Here is a 21060-nt window from a genome sequence, read left to right as displayed (position 1 = left end):
CGATTTAACCCTGCACCCATCCACACGACAAAGACTTTTTTTCGACTTAAAGGGCTCTTAAAATGGATTTCTGTACTCCTCCCCCAACGAGAGGAGTAGTGCTGAAATTGACCTTGCTGAGTCGAATTTGGGGTAGCGTGGTCGCAATTAGACGGTATTGGCCTCCAAGAGCTATCCCAGAGTGCTCCATTGCGACCACTTTGGACAGCGTTCTCAACTCAGATGTACTGGCCGGGTAGACAGGAAAAGGCCCGCAAACTTCTGAATCTCATTTCCTGTTTGGCCAGCGTGGTAATCTGCAGGTGAGTGCAGATCTCATCAGCAGAGGTGACCATGACAGAGGCCCAGAATTGCAAAAGATCTCCAGCATGGACCGAACAGGAGATACGGGATCTGATTGCTGTATGGGGAGACAAATCCGTGCTATCAGAACTCCAAAAGATGAAATGCCCAAACATTTGAAAAAATCTCCAAGGGCATGAAGGACAGAGGCTATAACAGGGACCTGGAGTAGTGGTGAGGGAGGGTCGACTGATGACATGGCTTACAAGGTGGCTTATGGGGAATTAAAAATCAACAAAGGGGGAGGGTTTGCATCAAGGAGAAACATACACAACTGTCACACAGAATGGCCCCCTCAAGGACTGAACTCAAAACCCTGGGTTTAGCAGGCCAATGCTCAAACCACCAAGCTATCCCTGCCCCCACCCCCCCATTCCAGGAAGGACTGAATCTCCATTAAGATTTTCAAGGTGCCCCTGACAGACCTCACCAAAACAATTGTCGGCCATTGAATTCATGGAGGGAGAGAGGGGGAAGCAAATGAATACAAAACAAATCTGGTCTCTTTCTTGTTTTGATCCACTCCATCTCTCTTATATATCTTAGGCTGGCAGCAGACGGTGCAGTATGACTACTAGCCATCGTTGTCTCCTGGCTGCTCGCCAGAAGATGGTACAGTACGATTGCAGGCAGGACTGAATCTCCAGGAGACGAAACTTAAGAAGAGAATGACTTGGAGTCACTCCCATTTACGTCCAGGAATCCTGACAGATCTCACCGAGGTCTGCCAGGAGCACCCATGTCTGCCCAGACGCCCCTGATCGACCTCACCGAGATCGGCTAGAAGAGCACCCAGGAGACGATGATGGCTACCAATCATAATGCACTCTCTGCTCCCAAAAGGCAAAGAGCTGCTGCTATGTAGTAATGCAGTATCACGTCTGCCAGCACCCAGGAGACATAAGATGACGGTGAGCTGAGTGGGCTCCATGCTTGCCATGGTATGACATCTGCACGGGTAACCCAGGAAAAAAAGGTGAGAAATGATTGTTTGCCATTGCTTTCACGGGGCGGGGTGGGGTTTGTGTGGTGTGACGACGTACCCAGAACCACCTGCGACAATATTTTTGACCCATCAGACATTGGGATCTCAACCCAGAATTCCAATGGGTGGCAGAGACTGCAGGAACTGTAGGATAGCTATCCACAGTGCAATGCTCCGGAAGTCAATGCTAGCCTCGGTACTGTGGACGCAGTCCCTGAGTTAATAGTCTTAATGGTCTTAAGTGGACACCATCAGATTAGGCCTGAATAAAGACTGAGAATGGTTGGGTCATTACAAAACCTAAACTTAATTTCCCCAATACTAATTTCTCCCTACTGTTACTCACACCTTCTTGTCAACTGTCTGTAATGGGCCACTCTTTTACCACTTAAAAAGAGATTTTCCCTTCCTTGTATCCTGCTGTTAATTGGTTTATCTCGTTAGACTGACCTCACACTTGGTAAAGCAACCCCCATCCTTCCATGTATTTATATCTGCTCCTGTATTTTTCATGTCATGCATCTGATGAAGTGGGTTCTAGCCCACAAAAGCTTTTGCCCAAATAAATTTGTTAGTCTCTAAGGTGCCACAAGGACTTCTCGGTTTTGCTGATACAGACTAACACGGCTACCACGCTGAACACTAATGAAAGTGCTTTGGTGCCATCAAGTGGTTAAAAATATTATAAACATGGTAAGCAAAAAAAATTTACTGAAGTTTGGGGAGCAAAGGCAAATCAGTTCATAATTACCCAAAGGGAACAAAATTAGCTTAGCGTAGAGAGGGCACAACTACCAGTGGACAGCAGTAATAGGAAGTTTTACTGTTTATCTGTTTAGGAAGTTTATCTTAGTTCCACAGTTCACTGAAAATGACAGAGAAACCAACTGCTAGGCAGGATGACTGAAATCAGTGTGCAGAAAACACAGCAAACACCAAATTGTTTTCTTCTGTAAATTAAATTTAAAGCTAAAACTAGGATAACAGCAATGTATGTTGTACGCAAGCCTACTTACATGGCTCCAGAAAGCTATACCAATACCTTTTCTGAACTAACTGGAAACGGTTAACATATAAAATGGAGAATCAGTCCCAAAACTGACCAAGACTAAACACACAGATTTGAATTTAGACATGTTGTGTGAAAGTAAGACAGTAGAAGACGTTATTTGCTCTGCACTCTATCAATTCCAAGTTTGAGTCTGCATTTTGGTGTCCTGTCAATCTCACCTAGGCATCCCATTTCCTTTATGATCAATGCAGACTGCAAAATATGACTTACCAAAATGATTGGTTAAGTTCTACTTTGCAACAACAGCATGTGCACACTATACAAAGAAATAAAACAAGATAGCGAAGAGTTCTTATATGCTGCAGGCTATTCAATAGGAAACTTATTGAGTTAACTGTGTGATCGGTTAAACATAATGGAGTGAAACAGTCGAGAGAAAGAACAGAACCAGATGATGCTCTGGACTGTAAAAACTAAAAGAAAAAGAATAAATTTTCCAGACACTAAGACTGTGATCCTGCAAAGCCCTTAAGCATATATGTAAAGCTAAGCACATGCTTGAGTGTTTTACTGCATCAGGGTCTATGTGGGCATGTCTATACTGCAGCTGGAGGTGTAATTTCTAGCTTGGGCCAGCACACTAAAAATTGCAGTGTAGCTGCCCTGGCACGAGCAGCGGCAGAGGCTAGCTGCCTGAGTATAAATCATACCCAGGATCCCAGATATGTACTCGGGCAGTTCGCCTGAGCTGCCAGCCATGCTGCCACAGCTACACTGCTATTTTTAGCACACTAACTCGATCAAAGCTAGAGTACATACATCTACCAGAGATGAAAATTACACCACCAGCTGCAGTGTCCACATCTCCACTGTGAGAGAATCTGTAAGAGTATTAACAAGGAGAAAAGAATGTGTACCTGTTGAACTTACTGCATGCAAGTACATCCCATCAACCCTTCTCTTCTGTCTGCAGATAGATACCTATCTTTCACCCTCAAATGCCTTGCAAACACAGACACAATGCACCCTCCCCCTTTTTTCTTACAACCTTTAAGTCAAGTCACAGGCAGATCAATGTTAGTGCTAGAGATGTAGAGTTTCTTTCCCCAACAACTCTCTGTGTTTAAAACGGCAGGTACTCTGCTCTTCAGAAATAATTTGCATGTTTAATCTCAAGGGAATACCTCTGTTATTTGTATTTACCACATAACAATAATCTAAAAGGAGAACTACTGTGAGACAAATTCTTAATCCAGCATGCTGCCTAAGTAATTGCCCGTGTGCTTTTTAAAACTAACAAAGCAGATCATAACTGTGACATACATTAAATGAAACATAGGCATCTTCTTCCCTGGAACAGGTTGATCCAGAAATTTCCTAACATTTCACTTAAATACAAATATAACATTTACAGGACTGTAGAAGGTGATACCAAACGTGGGGGGTGGGGGGGGGATTTAAGGGTTTATTTTAAACTTTCTCACCATTTGCTATGTTGTGGTAGGAGGCTCGCAATATTTTGAGTTTAGAATTTGGTTTCCCTTCTGTCCAAGTGTGTTAAAAGTTTTGGACAAAATCTGTAATAGCTGAAGTCATCAAGCATAAAGCTGAGATAGACTTTTGAAAAAGCTATGTTTACAGAACAAATTAATTCAATTAAAAATTGTTACAAAAACATTAAAAACAGTCCAAAACCCGTACCTTGAGCACAGACATCAGTGTCTTCTTTGATTCACCCTGTCTCTTGAGGAATTGATAGTAATAAACATGAGCATTGGGATTGGGAGGAAACTTCGAATTGTAAGCGTACTCGCTTAATACTTGCCGGACTTCATCATAATCCTCATAGAATTCCAATAGCTATGGAAAAAAAATGTGAGCACGTTGTTGGTGCCTGACAGCGTAATAAACTATCAGAAATATCCACAACTAGTTTTCGATTGTTACAAACTGTACTGACAGACAATCCTGCAAGTAACACCATTAGCATGGAAAGAAGCCTTTTGTTATTGTTACACAAAATAGTTCAAAATGTTACTCTTAAATCCACGTTAGTGTTTCTGAAAGGTTCTTGTTTTACAACCCTGAAGAATTAAGTCCTTTACAGGTCAGACAGAAGTAACTCCACTGCAAGCATCCCCATACTCTTGCCCCACACAACCCCTAATGCATCCCAACTTTAACCTAGAGAGATCCTCTCTAAGCATGAAGTTAATTCTCCCAAAGACTAATTCTATCCTTGACGTCTTTGCACCTCTAAAAATAAAAACTCCGATTCAAATCTTACTGCAGGCAAAGGAAATACTCCCTTAGATTTAAACAGGAACTGGACTGAGACTAGCGAAAATTAAGGAAAAATGTGGTGACGCTTTTCTGTAACTGTGTGAGGCACCAAATTTTTGATTTTACAGTGCACAATACAGTAAGCCCAGCAACACTAGATGCTTCTGGACTAGTACTTAACAATGCTAAAAGATTTCCATTTAAATCTAATGTCTCAAAAATGCTGCTCTTACATGCAATTCACTTTCCACAACATATATGTAAATATTCATATCTAGAAGTAATTAAAAGCACTGCAAATACATTAAACAGCTAAATATTTATATATTAAATACTTATGATCACTGTTTCAGTACTTCTTTTCAGTGAACAGGACTGCTGTCTCTTCATGAGAGTGGTCAACTTAATGAGACAGCATAGCAGACCCCAGGAGGAGGTAGAATCATGTGAGGTAGGCAAGCACCAAAGAAAATCAAGTGCCATTAGCAAGTCTAGAAAAATCAAACTGTTTCAAAGCTATTTTAAGTTTAATTCAATTTTAAAAGTTAGTTGATTTAGCAGTTATAATCAGAAAATCAGACTGTGGGATTTCATATTTGTTCTGTGACTTCAGGATCCAACTACAATCAGCTGATATTTAAAAGAGGATTGATCCATTTGTGCAGCAAAACCTGTGATCTGAAAAAAAATCAAGCCATGCTCTAATTCTGGCACCATCACCAGTAACAAAAAAGTCTGCAATCAGTGTACCTAGTGATTTTACTAGTAGACTCTTGCTTGTATTCTCATAGTTATGTTGGTGTTGCAGTGCTACCAGGAATAAAAACTTGCTTTCATAAGTAATGTAAGCAGATGTGACATGAAGACACTACATATATTGTTTTAAAAGGTAGCATTTTCACAGTCTCCTTTTCCTAACTATAATTTAATTGCAAGTGGTCAAATATCAGAAAACGTTTCACTTTCATCTAACCACTTTGTCTAAGATTAGACAAAGGAGCATTTAAGTAATATGTGCAAAAAAAGGGCTCTTACGTCCACATAGCACTTCACAAAAGGATCCCAAACTCCAGGTATTTTAATTATCTCCTTGAGATTCACTGCTGCCTGCCGAAAGAAACTGTGCATTTCCTGTTCAACAGAGTCTGCAAAATTACCATCTGCCAAAAGAAAAAGGTTTTTTTAAAATTTACATGAGTGATAGTCTCACGAAGTCGGGACCCAAGCGACGGTGGGCTTTACCAAAAAAAGTTGGCACCTTGAATCCAATTTCAAAAAGCACCTTAACCCAAGAGAATGGAGCTCAGTGAGAGCTAAAAATGAGAAGGATAAAGAAAGAGTTAGTATATGAATAAAACAAGTGCAGAAGGTAAGAAATATTTTTATACTGAATAGAGATTTAAAGAGCAGGTGTGAGAGGATTAGATCTTAGCTGAAAAATACTAGTAACCATCTTCCTGTCTCACCTCCCCTCACCCACCAACAGTTAAATGAACTGTGGAGGTAACCAGTTTTATGGTGTAGGTTTTCTGGCAATTAAGTTAAATTATCAAATTATATCTGAATCTTATGGATCTTGCCTTATAGACATCACATTCTGACTAAATTATGTGAGGCTTCATTTTCTGTTGCGGCAAAATAGATAAATAAATTAAATCTAAATAAATGTCCATTTTATTCAAATAACATATTTAATCCCATCAACTCTGCAAAGGTAAACTAAAGAATTAACAATTAAATATGCATATATGGCAGGCAACTGACATGCAGAAAAGACTACCTAAAAACAAAAAAGTTTTCTGATGGAACTCCTTTGATAAAGCATTCTCCATTAGGAACCAAAAATCTTTGAAACTCTCCATTCAGAACAGTTCTTTTGGCGGAGACCTTGCAGATCCAATGGATGAATGCTTTTTCTTCTTTTTTTTTAAAAAATTAAAAGCATGCATCAGAATTTTAGAAGCTCTGTGTGCTGCAACTAATCAGATTGAATGCAGCTTTCACCACCAATGTTCTAACCTATTCCATGTCTCCTCCTTCAAGAATCATCTGCAAGCCATGGTGACTTATGAGAATGACTGAGCTGAACAGCTCCTTTTATCTAAAGAAGGCAGCACTGGTACTCACCAAGCTCTAACATGGCTTTTCTTTTTTTGGTCCAGTTATAGTAATCCAGCAGCCCCTTGTAAGCTTGAATGAGTTTCAATTCTTTATCCTGAGCAGTTGTTTGTTCTCCATACCTCCAGCCTTCTGCCAGGGACAGGTTTTGGTATGCCTCATCTATTAGTCCATTACACAGGAGGTGAAAGACATGCTCTAAACAGACCTACAACAATTTACACAATTTATAATATTGAATTTTATGTCATACAGATCAGACTGTCCTGACAGCACACTGCAATTTTACCTCCTACCATACACCTGCAAAAAAGAGCATATTATTGGCATCAATACAACACAGTCTAAATACATTTTAATTAGAACTGCCTCAGAATTGGAATATTTTAATTAGAGGTTATTTTTAGGGCTGTCAAGCAATTAAAAAAATTAATCGCAATTAATCGCACTGTTAAACAATAATAAAATACCATTTATTTTAAATATTTTTGGATGTTTCCTACATTTTCAAATATACTTTCAATTACAACACAATATATTTATTTGTTACAAATATTTGCACTGTAAAAACAAAAAAAATTGTATTTTTCAATTCACCTCAAATACTGTAGTGCAATCTCTATTACCAAAGTTGAACTTACAAATGTAGAATTATGTACAAAAAAACTGCATTAAAAATAAAACAAAGTCCACTCAGTCTTACTTTGTCTGCCAATCACTCAGACAAACAAGGTTGGTTACAATTTGCAGGAGATAATGCTGCCTGCTTCTTGTTTACAATGTCACCTGAAAGTGAGAACAAGTGTTCACATGGCACTGTTGTAGCCAAAGTTGCAAGATATTTACGTGCCAGATGTGCTAAAGATTCATATGTCCCTTCATGCTTCAACCACCATTCCAGGGGACATGCTTCCATGCTGATGGGTTCTGCCTGATAACGATACAAAGCAGTGCAGACTGACGCATGTTCATTTTCACCATCATGAGTCAGACGCCACCTGCAAACGTTCATTTTCTTTTTTAGTAGTTTGGGTTCTGTAGTTTCCGCATCAGAGTGTTGCTATTTTAAGACTTCTAAAAGTATGCTCCACATCTCATCCTTCTCAGATTTTAGACAGCACTTCAGATTCTTAAACCTTGGATTTAGTGCTGTAGCTATTTTTAGAAATCTCATGTCGGTACCATCTTTGCGTTTTGTCAAATCTGCTGTGAAAGTGTTCTTAAAACAAACGTGCTGAGTCATCATCTGAGACTGCTATAACATGAAATATATGTAGAATGCGGGTAAAACAGAGCAGGAGACATACAATTCTCCCCCAAAGGGGCACAGTCACAAATTTAATTGGACCTTTTTTTAAAAAAAAAGCAGCAGCATCAGCTTGGAAGCACATCCTCTGGAATGGTGGCCGAAATGTTTAGCATATCTGGCATGTAAATACCTTGCAACGCTGGCTACAAAAGTGCCATGCTAATTTTCAGGCGACACTGTAAATAAGAAGCAGGCAGCAGTATCACCTGTCAATGTAAACAAACTTGTTTGTCTTAACAATTGGCAGAAGACGACATAGGACTGAATGGACTTGTACGCTCTAAAGTTTTATACTGTTTTGTTTTTGAGTGCAGTTATGTAACCTCCCTCTCCCCCCCAAAAAATCTGCATTTGTAAATTACAGTTTCACAAAAGAGATTGCACTACAGTACTTGTATGAGGTGAAATGAAAAATACTATTTCTTTTGTTTATCATTCTTACAGTGCAAATATTTGTAAAACTAATAAAGTGAGCACTGTGCACTTTGTATTCTGTGTTGTAATTGAAATCAATATTGAAAATGTAGAAAAACATCCAAATATATTTAGTAAATTTCAATTTGTATTCTACTGTTATAAGTGGGATTAAAAAATTAATCGCGATTAAATTGTGATTAATTTTTTTGAAAGAGCAGCAAAGAGTCCTGTGGCACCTTATAGACCAACAGACGTATTGGAGCATGAGCTTTCATGGGTGAATACTCACTTTGTCGGGTGCAAGATTTTTTTTGAGTTAATCATGAGAGTTAACTGCAATTGACAGCCCTAGTTATTTTGCATAGATTCTTTCATTCACATGATGTATCTGCAGAAAGTGTTGGACACAAATACAACATTAGGAAAAGGAGAGAGGAAACAGGAAGGATATAGGTAAGTAAGTGTGGACGTTGCTCAGAAGCTAAATGATTTTTTGCATCGGTCTTCACCTTAGATGATGCTGGGGAAGATACATATCCCAGACCTGCTCTCTAGTGGTAATAAATATGAGGTACTATCAGTGATGGAGGTGTCAAAAGAAGCAGTGCTAGTACAAGCAGTTTATAAAGCAATAAGCCACAAGCCAGAGAGTACACATCCAACACTTCTGAAGGAGCTTAAATTGGAAGTGGCTGAGCTGATAGCAAAAATACGCAATCCCTCACTAAAAACAGCCACTATTCCAAAGAATTAGAAGATAGTAAGTATATAAGGCCCTTCATTTTCAGTTTACTGATTTTTACCAAAAATTTCCCAGGTTTTATAAATGCTATTTTTTTTAAAACTGCTTTTCACCTAATTTTGACCAAATACATGAAAATACTAATTATGTTAAGCAAATCCAATACATTACATTAGGTCGATGTGTTTTTGTTAATAAATTTGTCGAAGAGTAAATGAGAAGCTGTCTGTTAAAGTACAGCAATGTTGGGGAAGATACAGAGACACACATGTGCATGCATGTGTTTACGTACAGTTCACAAAATAAGCCACAGCATTAAACTCCTTTCACTTACAGTATTCTGATGTTTCTATATTGGTTGATTTTTTTCAGTCCTCCCATCCCAATATTAACCCTGACATTTCATCAGAAAACTGAGGTTAATTTTTGTACTGATTTTCACCCACCTTTTTAATTTCTGTAATAAACTCTGATAAAATCCTGGGAAATGTTAAACAAAATAAAAACCTGAAAACGCAGGAGATTGCAAGTGCTGTAATTTAAAAAAATATAGAGGTTTTGTTTTGTTTTGTTTTTTTAAAAGGAAATGGTGGCGATCTGGTAAATCGTATCAGTAAACCTTGCATCTGTAACTGGCAAATTGGTTTAAAACGATAAACTAGAACAAGAAAACATCTGTAAGATCACAATATGGTGGCGGCCTAACCAGCACAGATTCAACAAAGGAAAATCACGTCTCACTAATCTATTACAATCCTTTTAACAGGTTGATAAAGTAGTATATAGAGGTGAATCAGATGCTAGTTTGCTTAGACTTTTAAAAGGCCTTTGAAAAAGTCCTTAACAAAAGTCTAGTAAAGAAACTAATTATAAATGGGATGGAAGTCAAAGCAAACCTTTGGGGGCAGGGATTCTCTTGAAGTTCTGTGTTTATACAACACTTAACATAATTGGGTCCTGTTCCATGACTAGGACTCCTCAGTGGTATGGCAATACAAATAATAAAAAATAATGTCATGAATCAAAAATTGGCAAAGAGACAGAAAGCAAGAGTAGGATTAAATGGAAAAATGTAAGCATGCCAAAAGATTTACAGAAGAGTACCTCAAAGTTCCTGACTAGGCTAGTGTTTTGTATACGTATTTTGAATCTGGAAAGGGGGGAAAGGAGTTAGGCAGCAAAATTTGTAGATGACAAAGTTATGAAGATTAATCAGGATCACAGCAGACTGAGGAGCTACAACGAGACCTGACCAAGCCAGGTGAACAGGTAACATGATGGTAACGGAAGCCCAATATTGATAACTGTAAAGCAATGCACATTGGAAGGGGGGAAAAAAAACAACAACAACAACAAAAAAAACACACAGGCTATATGTGACATGGTTCTAAATTAACTATCATATACATGACATGGTTCTAAATTAACTATCAACTTAGGAAAGGAACCTGGGGACAGCTTAATGAAGACTTCAGCAGAATGTGGAGCTACAGTCAAAAAAGCAAACAAGACGATAGGCTACATAGGGAATGAAATGGAAAAATAAAGATGCCATTACATAAAAGTCTAAGGTGCGGTCTCTTGATTCTATAATTAGTGATACTAACTATCAGAGATAATATTCTTAAGAGTTTCTTAAATGTTGTTTGTAACACCAGTAGGTAAAATTTACAGACTTAAATCATACTTCTTTCTGAAGTGTCCCTTTAAGGCTATCCTCACCTTTAAATACCTTTTTACTCCTAGATTTTTCATCTGCTCAGCAAAATAGTTGAATTCTTCAATACTGCTCTTGGAATGATGGCACAAAATTTCAGTTCCTATTCTCCAAATCACCTGCCAATGGAGAAAAAAAAATTCCAAAAGAATTAAAATTTCAGAAGTGAAAACACTCTGCGCACAGAAGCCAGAACATCATTAGTCTCCCATCACTGCACTATGGCTGTTATATTTAACCATATTATGTGTGGTTTAAACCGTAAAAGAAAGCTATTGTGTATTATTTGCTGCTATAGTAAAATATACCAGCATGTGCTTTAAGTGAAAATAAAGCTTAAATGCAATGGAAACTTCACAAGTGGTCATCAAAATCCCATACTTTAACAAAACACACCAAAACCGTATATAGAAGCCAGTAGGTGCCTGCCATGGACTGGTAACAACTCAAGCAAACAAGAAATTTTCTTTTCATGTTACCCCACTAAAATGTAGGTATAGGTAGCTCATGTTACCTTAATACAACAAAGGTAAGGATAATTAGATGAAATTGCAAACTGAAATACATACCCTCTGTCCGAACACATCCTACCCCACCCCCAAATATCTTAGTGATCAAGATTTGTCTACACAGTTAGATCAGCAATTCCAACAAACTGGCACTAGCCAATGTTCTCTGCACTGAATTTATTTTTTTAAATGGCTCTTTGTCAATGCAGTTTACTACCCTTTCCATCTGTTGAGATGCATAGAGGAAGCAGGGAAGAGATTAGCAAGAAGGTTCATGCAGTACTGGACAAAGATGGTGGAGAACTAAAAACAAGATGCAGTTTTCAAACAGACATCAACATGTAGGGGAACCACTCAGGGCTGCTCAGAGGATTCAGGGGGCCTAGGGCAAAGCAATTTCAGGGGCCCCTTTCATAAAAAAAATTGCAGTACTATATTCTCATGGGGGCCGTGTCATAAACAGATAGCTAAGGGTTAATGTTTCTTTCACCTGTAAAGGGTTAACAAAGGAAACCAAACACCTGACCAGAGAACCAATCAGGAAACCGGATTTTTAAAAGCTCAGGGACGGAATGTTTGGGTCTGTGTCTTTTTTCTGGCTCTCAGCTATGAGAGGAATCTTCCTATCTTCAAGCTTCTAATCTTCAGTTTCAAAGTTGTAAGTACAAAGGTAGAAAAAACAATAGGCTGTTATTGGTTTTTTGTATATGAAATGGCGCAAAAATCTTTTCTCTCCTCCATCAGTATTGCACAGTAAAATGATTCTTCAGATTTCTTTCACATATTTATATTTATTTGATTAGTTTTCCCTTCTTATCCGAGCCACCATTCTGATACAAGGACTCTCAATAATATTGTCTATTACATTGTTCTAATCAGTTCTGAGTTGTTCTAATAAACGGGTTCTTCCAAATATACTGCCAATTATGACATTCAAAGATTTATTTCAAAACGTGTTCATATGCATCCAACTACACCTTAGATGGAGGTGGGGTCTACGTCAAGCTAACATTAAAATTAGTATTCATTGAGCCGATTATCCATCAGTTATTCATATTGTACGTTATTTACCAGGCTGTTTATTGGTTTTTTGCTCTTATTTTACGATGCGTGTCGTTTTGCTGTGCAGTGTTTTAAATTGGATATCTTGAATAGATGTTTATTCTATTTTTCTTTTAGCCAATAGCCCTTGGTGTTTGTCACCATTGGATGCATGCAGATCATGTGTATTCAAGTGTTGTTCTTGTGCTGGTTATATTAGATAAAGCTTTCTTCTTTAACTGTGTTGAGTATTCTCTAGCTGGTAAGGCTATAGGAAACAAGATGAGGGAAGGAAATTCTCGTTTGTGTTAGATTTACGAGGTGATCTATGGCAGCCTACAGCGGAAGAAGGAGGGGGAGCGACTCTGCGTAACATTGCCCTCTCTGTTTTGCATTCAGGAGTTTTGTAAGTTACAGTTCGCCAGGATACCCAGAGGATGGGGGAGCTGGGGATGAGATATAAAGGAGACAAGGGGAGGAGTTGTTTTCCCCTTTGGTGTAAGGTCAGGCGTTCTGAGTCTCTGGGGTCCCCAGAGAAGGTTTTGGGAGACAGGAGCAGGGAGCCGAAGTTCCTGGAAATCACTTGGTGGTGCAGCGATATCGATCTAAGCTAGGTAGATTAAGTTAGAGGGGTTCTTGTCTAGCTTCTCAGGTTTATTGCAACGCTAAGGTTCAAAATCTGAGTAGGAAGCTATTGACAGGCCCTGCGCGGTGCCCAGGGCAAATTGTCCACTTACTCCCCCTCACGTGAGGCGGCCCTGGGAAAATAACCTACCTTGCTATCTCAGCACCAAACTGTTTTGAGAAAAACTTCTTTGAACAGGTTATCCTTTGGTTCTCAGCTCAGCTCGTGCCATAAAAGGCCTGAAACTCATTAAGGATGTTGGACTGAATATTTTACCATCAAAACTTTCTTTTGGTTCGAAAACTAAGGGGTTTTTTAAAGAGCAGAAAGACAAAATCCACGGACAATGTTGCTTATCTCTAATGTTTGTTGTTGTTTTTTTTAATGACAAGCTCGAAATATTAATCTGCACAACGTCTGAATTGGTTTGGGGGTTTCAGAAGTGTGTGGCCAAATAATTTGCTGCTTGCCTGTGTTGATTGTTAACAGAAACAATAAAAAATTCTGCCTTAAAAAAAATCCAAGAACTTTTGATAATCACCTCAGCTTGCTGACCCAATCGCTCTGAGCCCATCCAGTCAGAGATTTTTCCCAGGTTCCAATTACTCTGTGCATTTCCTTGGACTCTTATCTGTCTCCATAATTCGGGTTCATTTAGCTTGAAACAAAGACAAGCCATATTGGGTCAACAAAGGGTCCAATCTCGGCCAGTATCCTGGTCTACGACAATGGGCCATTGCCAACGTGCCAGCCAAGGAGTGAACCTAAAACAGGTAACTGGTCAAGTGATCTCTCTTCTGCCATCCTGATTTCCCCCCTCTGACAAACAGAGGCTAGGGTACACCATCGCCTTTACATCTCTGGCTAATTGGCCATTAATGGACTTAGCCTGCAATTTACGCTGTTTCTCTAGAGGACTGGCCTCCATGGAGGACTCCTTTCACAAACTATGGAGCAGTTACTGTGGGTTTGTCTTTAGTATAGTCTTATGTACATACTCCACGAACTGAGCATTTGGTTGGTACCAGATCTGGGTCATGCGCCTCTTGTGAAAACTGAAATGCTCTCAAATAGCACATGCATAGTGAAGGGACACAGCGGTGCTAAATAAATGTACCTCGGTCTCACAACTGGAGTCAAGAGGTTATTAACTAAGGGGGTCCGAGAGCTGATCAGCTCCACCTCATAACCCCCGCTTTGCCTCCAAGCAATTGTATAAAGTGTTAGCGTATACTAAAAAAAAGTGTTTTCAATTTTATTGGTGGGGGGTCACACTCGAGGTTTGCCTATGTGAAGGGGTACCAAGATTGGTCGACATGTTTAAAACAATACGATGAATTACCCCTTCGAGCCTCGTGGAATGTGTGGTGTGTGTGTGGTGGGGGGGGACCAGTTTCGCCTCTCGTAGGGTGGGGAGGATATCTGCTTTCTCATGGATCCTCCCCCAGTGGCCAATTTTAAACTGAAGCTACCTTCCCCATGACATGAATCTCCGCTATGGCACTGAATGAAATATAACTACAATCTTTGGGCATTTGAGATAGTTGAAAGGCATGGATAGGTAGTCTTATTTCTTACTACTAGTGAATGTAGCATGAACTAGTTAGCTCACTCCTGCATGCCTTCAAACCTGAATGTAGTTCAGCGTCGTAGGGGAAGGTTGATGCCTTTGTCAAACAGCACTTGGCTGCCCCCTATCCAACCGCCACTCTACTTCCTGCCCCTCAACTGCCCCCGCATCGAATCCCGTGACCCATTCCCCAGAGACATCACACCACCACCACCCGGGGACCATCCTCCTCCTGTTCCCCTCGCTGCCCCACACCCTAATCCACCCCCACCCGCTTCTGGTGCCTGACAGACCCTGCGCCCACAACTCCACCCTTCCGTTCCTGTCCCCTGACCGCTCCCCCAATCTCTGCCCCTTCCTGTGCCTTGACTGTCCCTGAGACTCCTAGCCTTCCTAGCAGACCCCCCCCCCCCCCCAGTCTTTACCCCCGAGCTCCCCCTCACCCGGAACCTCAGTGATTGTCACGTGCAGGGTTCTCCACTGACCAGCGTGCTGCAGCGTGGCTCTGGACAGAATGCACTTGAGGCTCCGCTCCGCTCAGAAGTGCGAGCTCCTCCCCACTCAGAGCCCCAGGGTAAAGGGGGTGGGGCTGTGAGCTTCCTCCACTCAGCCTGGAGCTCGCAGCCCCGCCCCCTTACCATGTGGTTCTGAGCGGGGCGGAGCTCAGGCCCTGCCGGAGTCAGGCTGCAGCTGTTCAGGGACAGCGCTGGATGCACTGAGGCTCCAGGAGAGGGGTGGACACAGGGTTGGGTCGGGCTGGGGCAGGAGCTTCAGCCATCCTCTTGGGGGCCCCTGCAGAGCCCGGGGCAAATTGCCCCACTTGCCCCCCTCTCTGGGCAGCCCTGGAACCAGTGGAAAAATGTGCTTATTTCTCTGTTTCAAAATGAAATTATGAAAACCTATATTTTAAGTGGAACATGCTATTGGTGTGATTTGTGGCATTTATTCATATTTGGGCCACATTCTTATCTGTTGTGCAAACAGATGAGAGGTGACACCTGAAAATTATGAAAACATCTCTGAAAATTAGATTTTTGTGAAGTTTTAGGGATTTATATTTCACATAAACAAAGCATAAGTATGGGTCCTGAATTATCTCAGATGCCCCTTTAAATTATTTCCATCAACTGAGGGAGAGAGTACTGATTTTTCCTTTCTACTTACCTCTGGAGCAGCCATCCGTTTTTCAGCAGAAGTATTCTCTAATGTCTCCAAATAGATAGTCATGAATTCTGCAGCCCTCTGCCACTGGTGTTGTAGCAGGGCATCCTGAATGTAATTTAAACAAGCTTCCTTAGTCTCCTGAAATTCTGTTGCCTTTCGACCTCTGGTTGCTGAAAAATTAAGGTTAGTGGATGACTGCTGACTGTGATCTTCTTAAAAAACAAAACCAAACCACAGCTATTACTTTGGTATCTATATCTTTGACAATAACAAGGCTCTAGTTTTCCATCCTTTGATCCTTAATCCCTTTAGGATCCCTTGATAAGGGGGTAGGACGAACTCAGGGAGAACAAGGGTTTAAAAAAACAGCTCCTAAACGAACACAGATACACAGAACAAACAAAAACCCTGCAAGAGTAGAAATAATGCAAACAGAAGTCCAGCAGCACAGTGGGGGCTATCCACTATACTGCACTAAATGCAGCATGTATGATTACCTGCCTTATGGACTGGTGGCATATAAGTCCATTCAGAGCAAGCCGCTCATGGTCCTTAGAGATTGAGTATGGGCACTTGCTACTAGCATGGCTGAACTGAAGGAGCTAAGGGAGACAGAGAGATACACAGGTGAGAATTTCAGCGACCTAATAAAGTAGTCCCACTCCTAGTCTGACAGCCTCTGTGCTGACGATGAAAGTCTTGAGGAAGGAGAACATCAAGCTGGAGCAGAGAGAAACGAGCCCAAAGTTTGGATCCTCCTTTCAGATGATGTAATGTTATCCTCTCACACTGAGGATACCCCTTCAAGGCCAGGGAACCCCAGTTATAAGGAGAGGCAGGTAACAGTCATGGGTCACTCAATTATTAGAAACGTAGATAGTTTTGTGATGCACCAGGAGAACTGCATGGTGAAATGCCTTACAGGGGTGTAGGTTGTGGACCTCTGGAGACCTCTAGATAGATATATGAGCAGCGCTGGGGAGGAGCCAGTGGTCATTGTACATGTAGGTACCACTGACAGAACGAAAAAGGTAGGAGAGAGGTTCTAGAGGCCAAATTTAGTCTGCTAGGCACACAGAACTGCAGGGTCTCAATACATGGATGAGACAATGGTGTTCAGAAAAGGGATTTAGGTTTATTAGGAACAGGGGAACCTTTTGGGAAAGGAGGAGCATATACAGGAAGGATGGGCTCCATCTAAACTAAAATGGAACCAGATTGCTGGCATGTAAAATTAAAAAGGTTATGAAGGAGTTTTTAAACTAAGGGCTGGGGGAAAACCAACAGGTGCGGAGGTGTGGAGCACCTGGTTTGGACAGAAACATACCTTAGGGGAGGATTTATTAAAGGGGATGCGCCATATCCTAATAAAGAGGAGAGAATAGAAGTTGATAAAGTACAGGTGGGAAAGAAGAGAAACAGTCAAAAACAGCATCCCCTTCAATTATGTCACATGAAGGCAGACAACTAAATATTGACAAATTTTACAAGTGCTTGTATACAAATGCTAGAAGTCTAAATACTAGGCTGGGTGAAACTGAATGCCCAGTTGTAAAGAAGGATATTGAAATAAGGCATCAAAGAAACTTGGTGGAATGATGATAATCAAGGTACAAAACATATAGGAATGACATAGTAGATCATACTGGTGTGGGAGTAGCATTATGAAATAAAGCATAGACTCAAATACAGTAAAAAACTTAAATGAATCAAACAGTACCATAGAATCTCTGTGGATAACAATTCCATGCTTAAATAATGAGAATACAGTAGAAATATACTACTGACCATTTAATCGTTATTGAGCATTGTGAAATGCTCAGGGAGATTCAAGAGGCTACAAAAAAATCAGAAAAACTAATAGCAATGGGGGATTTCAACTATCCCCTACTGACTGGATATATGTCACCTCAGGATGGGATGCAAGATAAAAAGATGTGAGATCAAATTTCTAGACATTGTTAATGACTGCTTCTTGGAGCAGCTAGTTTTGGTACCCACAAGGGGAAAGTCCTAAGTGGAGCACAGGATCTGGTACTGAACTGATCAATAATAGCAACCAAAATGAAGTTAGATTTACATGTTTGTAGAGGGGAAAATACCAAAAAAACCCATCACAGTAGCAAGTAACTTCAAAAAAGGGAAATGACACAAAAATAAGGAAACTAGTTAAGTTAGTTAAATGAAAATTAAAAGGAATGGTCACAAGAATGAAATGCCTGCAAGCTGCATGGTAACTATTTAAAAACACCATAACAGAAGCTCAAACTAAATGTATATCTCAAATAAGAGTCATCCTGGCTACACAACAAAATAAAAGAGAGAGTTAGAGGCAAAAAAGACATCCTTTAAAAATTGGATCCCAAATCCTATTGAGGAAAACAGAAAGGAGTATAAATGCTGGCAAGTGAAGTTTAAAAATATAACAGGCAGGCCAAAAAAAACAAACAAAAACAAACATTTGAAGAGCTACTAGGAAAAGACAAAAACTAACAGCAACATTTGTTTTAAGTCCATCAGCAGCAGAAATCCTGCCAGTCAGTAGGGCCACTGGATGATCAAGGTGCTAAGGGAGCACTCAAGGAAAACAAGGCTGTTGTAAAGAAGCTAAACAAATCCTTTGCATTGGTCTTCACTTCAGAGGATGCGAGGGAGCTGAGCCATTCTTTTTAGGTGACGAATCTGAGGAATTGATCTAGATTGAGGCATCAGTAGAGGAGGTTTGGAAACAAATTGATAAATTAAACTGTAATAAGTCACTAGGACCAGATGGTATTCACCCAAGCATTCCAAAGCAACTCAAATATGAAATTTAAGAACTACTAACTGTAATATGTAACATATGGCTTAAATATGTCACTGTACCTGCTGCCTGGTGGTGAGCTAATGTAATGCTGATTTTTAAAAAAGCTCTAGAGGCAATCCTGGAAATTACAGCCAGCAAGCCTAGCTTTAATACCATACAAATTTGTTAAAAGTATGGTAAAGAACAGAATTATCAGACACACAGATTAACTCAGTATGCTGGGGAAGAGTCAATACAGCTTTTGTAAGGGAAATCATGCCTCACCAGTCTACTAGAATTCTTTCAGTGGGCCAACATACATGTTAAGCCAATGTACTTGGACTTTCAGAAAGCCTTTGACAAGGTCCCACACCAAAGGCTCATAAGCAAAGTAAGTAGCCATGCGATAAGATGAAAGATCTCTCATGGATCAGCAACTAGTTAAAAAACAGGAAACAAAAGGTAGGACTAAATTGTCAGTTTTAACAATGGAGATAGGTAAACAGCAGGGTCCCCAAAGATCTGTACTGTGACCAGTGCTGTTCAACATACTGATAAATTATCTGGAAAAGGGGGTAAACAGTAAGTGGCAAATTTCCCAATGATTCAAAATTACTAAAGATAATTAAAGTCCAAAGCTGACTGTGAAGTGTTACAACAGGGATCTCACAAAACTGGATGACCGAGCAACAAAATGGCAGATAAAATTCAATGTTGATAAGTGCGAAGTAATGCACATTGGAAAACATAATCCCAACTACACACACAAAATGAAGTGGTCTAAATTAGCTGTTCCCACTCAAGAAAGAGATCTTGGAGGCATCGTAGATAGTTCTCTGAAAACATCTGCTCAATATGCAGCAGCAGTTAAAAAAGCAAACAGAATGTTAGGAATCATTAGGAAAGGGATAGATAAGGCAGAAAATATTACACTGCAACTACAAAAATCTGTCAGTCATCTACACCTGGAATACTGCATTCAGGTCTGGTTAACCTATCTCAAAAAAGATTTATTAGAATTGGAAAAAGTGCAGAGAAGGGCAACAAAAAATGACTAGGGGTATGGAATAGCTTCCATGTCAAGAGAGATTAAAAAGACTGGCACTATTCATCTTAGAAAAGAAATGACTAAAGCAGGATACCGTAGAGGTCTGTAAAATCATGAATGGTGTGGAGAAAGTAAATAGGGAAGTTTTATTTACCCCTGCCCATAATACAAGAAGAGCAGACACCAACTGAAATCAACATGCAGCAGGCTTAAGACAAAAACAGCAAAGTACTTCTTCCCACAATGCACAAGCAGCCTGTGAAACTCATTGCCAGGGAGCACTGTGAAGGCCAGAAGCATAACTGGGTTCAAAAAAAGAAGTTCATGGAGGATAGGTCCATCAGTGGCTATTAGCCAAGATGATCAGGAACTGAACCCCATGATCTGGGTGTTCCGATACCTTTGACTGGATGACAGGGGATGGATCACTCAATTTAACAGGATTCACCTGTTCTGTTCACTCCCTCTGAATTATCTGGTACCAGCCGCTATCAGAAGAGAGGCTACTGGGTTGAATGAACCATTGTTCTGACCCAGTATGGCCAGCCTTATGTTTTGGTCTTAACAAACTATACCTGTCTTGGAAGCTATAGAAAGTGATCTTCACCTGTGCGGATCTGAAGTTACCCAGAGAAACACATTGTCTGAAAAATAGCAGAGGAGCAAAAGACCATAGCAAGGGCTATAAATGCAAAGTTAAACGGCACTATCACCTGTGGGGCAATTAGAGTTAAGACAATTTGGGAATTATACAAAGATCATTCACTGTGCACTAGTGCCCTTGAGATGGGTTCATGCTGCAAAATTCAGATCCAGACTCTCTCAAAATATAGAGGATTTCTGTACTAAAGTTTGGTTTTGACCCATTGTCTATTTTTACTAAGCATTTGTATTAGAAGCTAACGGAGGCCTCAACCAAGATTGGCCCAATGGAGCCAGGTACTGTATATACAGATATACATTAACATAGTAGCATTAGAGATGTTAGAAGTTTGCAATGTGGTATTTTGTTTTGTTTTTAATTGCATACAGTCAGGTCTGTGTCAAGACAAGCAATGATAGCATCTTTATGGCACTCCCCTCCATCCCGTACTGTAGAAGAGCCCTCAACTCCCAGTGAGTTCAATAGCAGTGACAACTCTAATGCTATTATGTTAGTTACCAGCATGTGCTAGTAAGGATAAGCAGTCAACAGAGAATTACAATTACTTGGATGCCGAAGGTACCGTGGGAGTAAAGGTAAATAGATAGCTGGAAGTGAACTGCTTGTGGTGTTTACTGCAGACCCATTCCACACAGACTCTTCTGTAAACTCTTCCTCTGTCCCTCTTTTCAGTTGTTCAACAAAACTGTCCATGTTTTTAAAGTGAGAGGAAAACTTTTACACCTGAAA

The 21060-nt window shown here is 40.2% G+C and overlaps 2 protein-coding genes across 7 annotated transcripts in view; one reads left to right on the top strand and one right to left on the bottom strand.

Annotated features, from left to right (window-relative positions):
* Nucleotides 1-21060, top strand: part of MIA3 (MIA SH3 domain ER export factor 3) — a 221936-nt gene that overhangs the window by 145500 nt on the left and 55376 nt on the right. The window lies entirely within an intron of this gene.
* Nucleotides 1-21060, bottom strand: part of TAF1A (TATA-box binding protein associated factor, RNA polymerase I subunit A) — a 35024-nt gene that overhangs the window by 7584 nt on the left and 6380 nt on the right. For 5 of the 6 annotated variants that reach the window (XM_075064322.1, XM_032784387.2, XM_075064320.1 and 2 more), the window contains exons 2-7: nt 20877-21054; nt 15835-16004; nt 10931-11044; nt 6750-6948; nt 5658-5782; nt 4041-4199 (exon numbers count right to left, since the gene is read on the bottom strand). In XM_075064322.1, coding sequence (XP_074920423.1) covers nt 4041-4199; nt 5658-5782; nt 6750-6948; nt 10931-11044; nt 15835-16004; nt 20877-21024 — 915 coding nt within the window. In that variant the 5' untranslated portion in view covers nt 21025-21054. The remainder of the gene's footprint in view (nt 1-4040; nt 4200-5657; nt 5783-6749; nt 6949-10930; nt 11045-15834; nt 16005-20876; nt 21055-21060) is intronic. The other variant, XM_032784386.2, reaches the window with a different exon arrangement.

This window comes from Chelonoidis abingdonii, chromosome 3 (assembly GCF_003597395.2).
Source record: "Chelonoidis abingdonii isolate Lonesome George chromosome 3, CheloAbing_2.0, whole genome shotgun sequence".
Classification (NCBI taxonomy): domain Eukaryota; kingdom Metazoa; phylum Chordata; order Testudines; family Testudinidae; genus Chelonoidis; species Chelonoidis abingdonii.
This window is presented reverse-complemented; position numbering and strand designations above follow the sequence as displayed.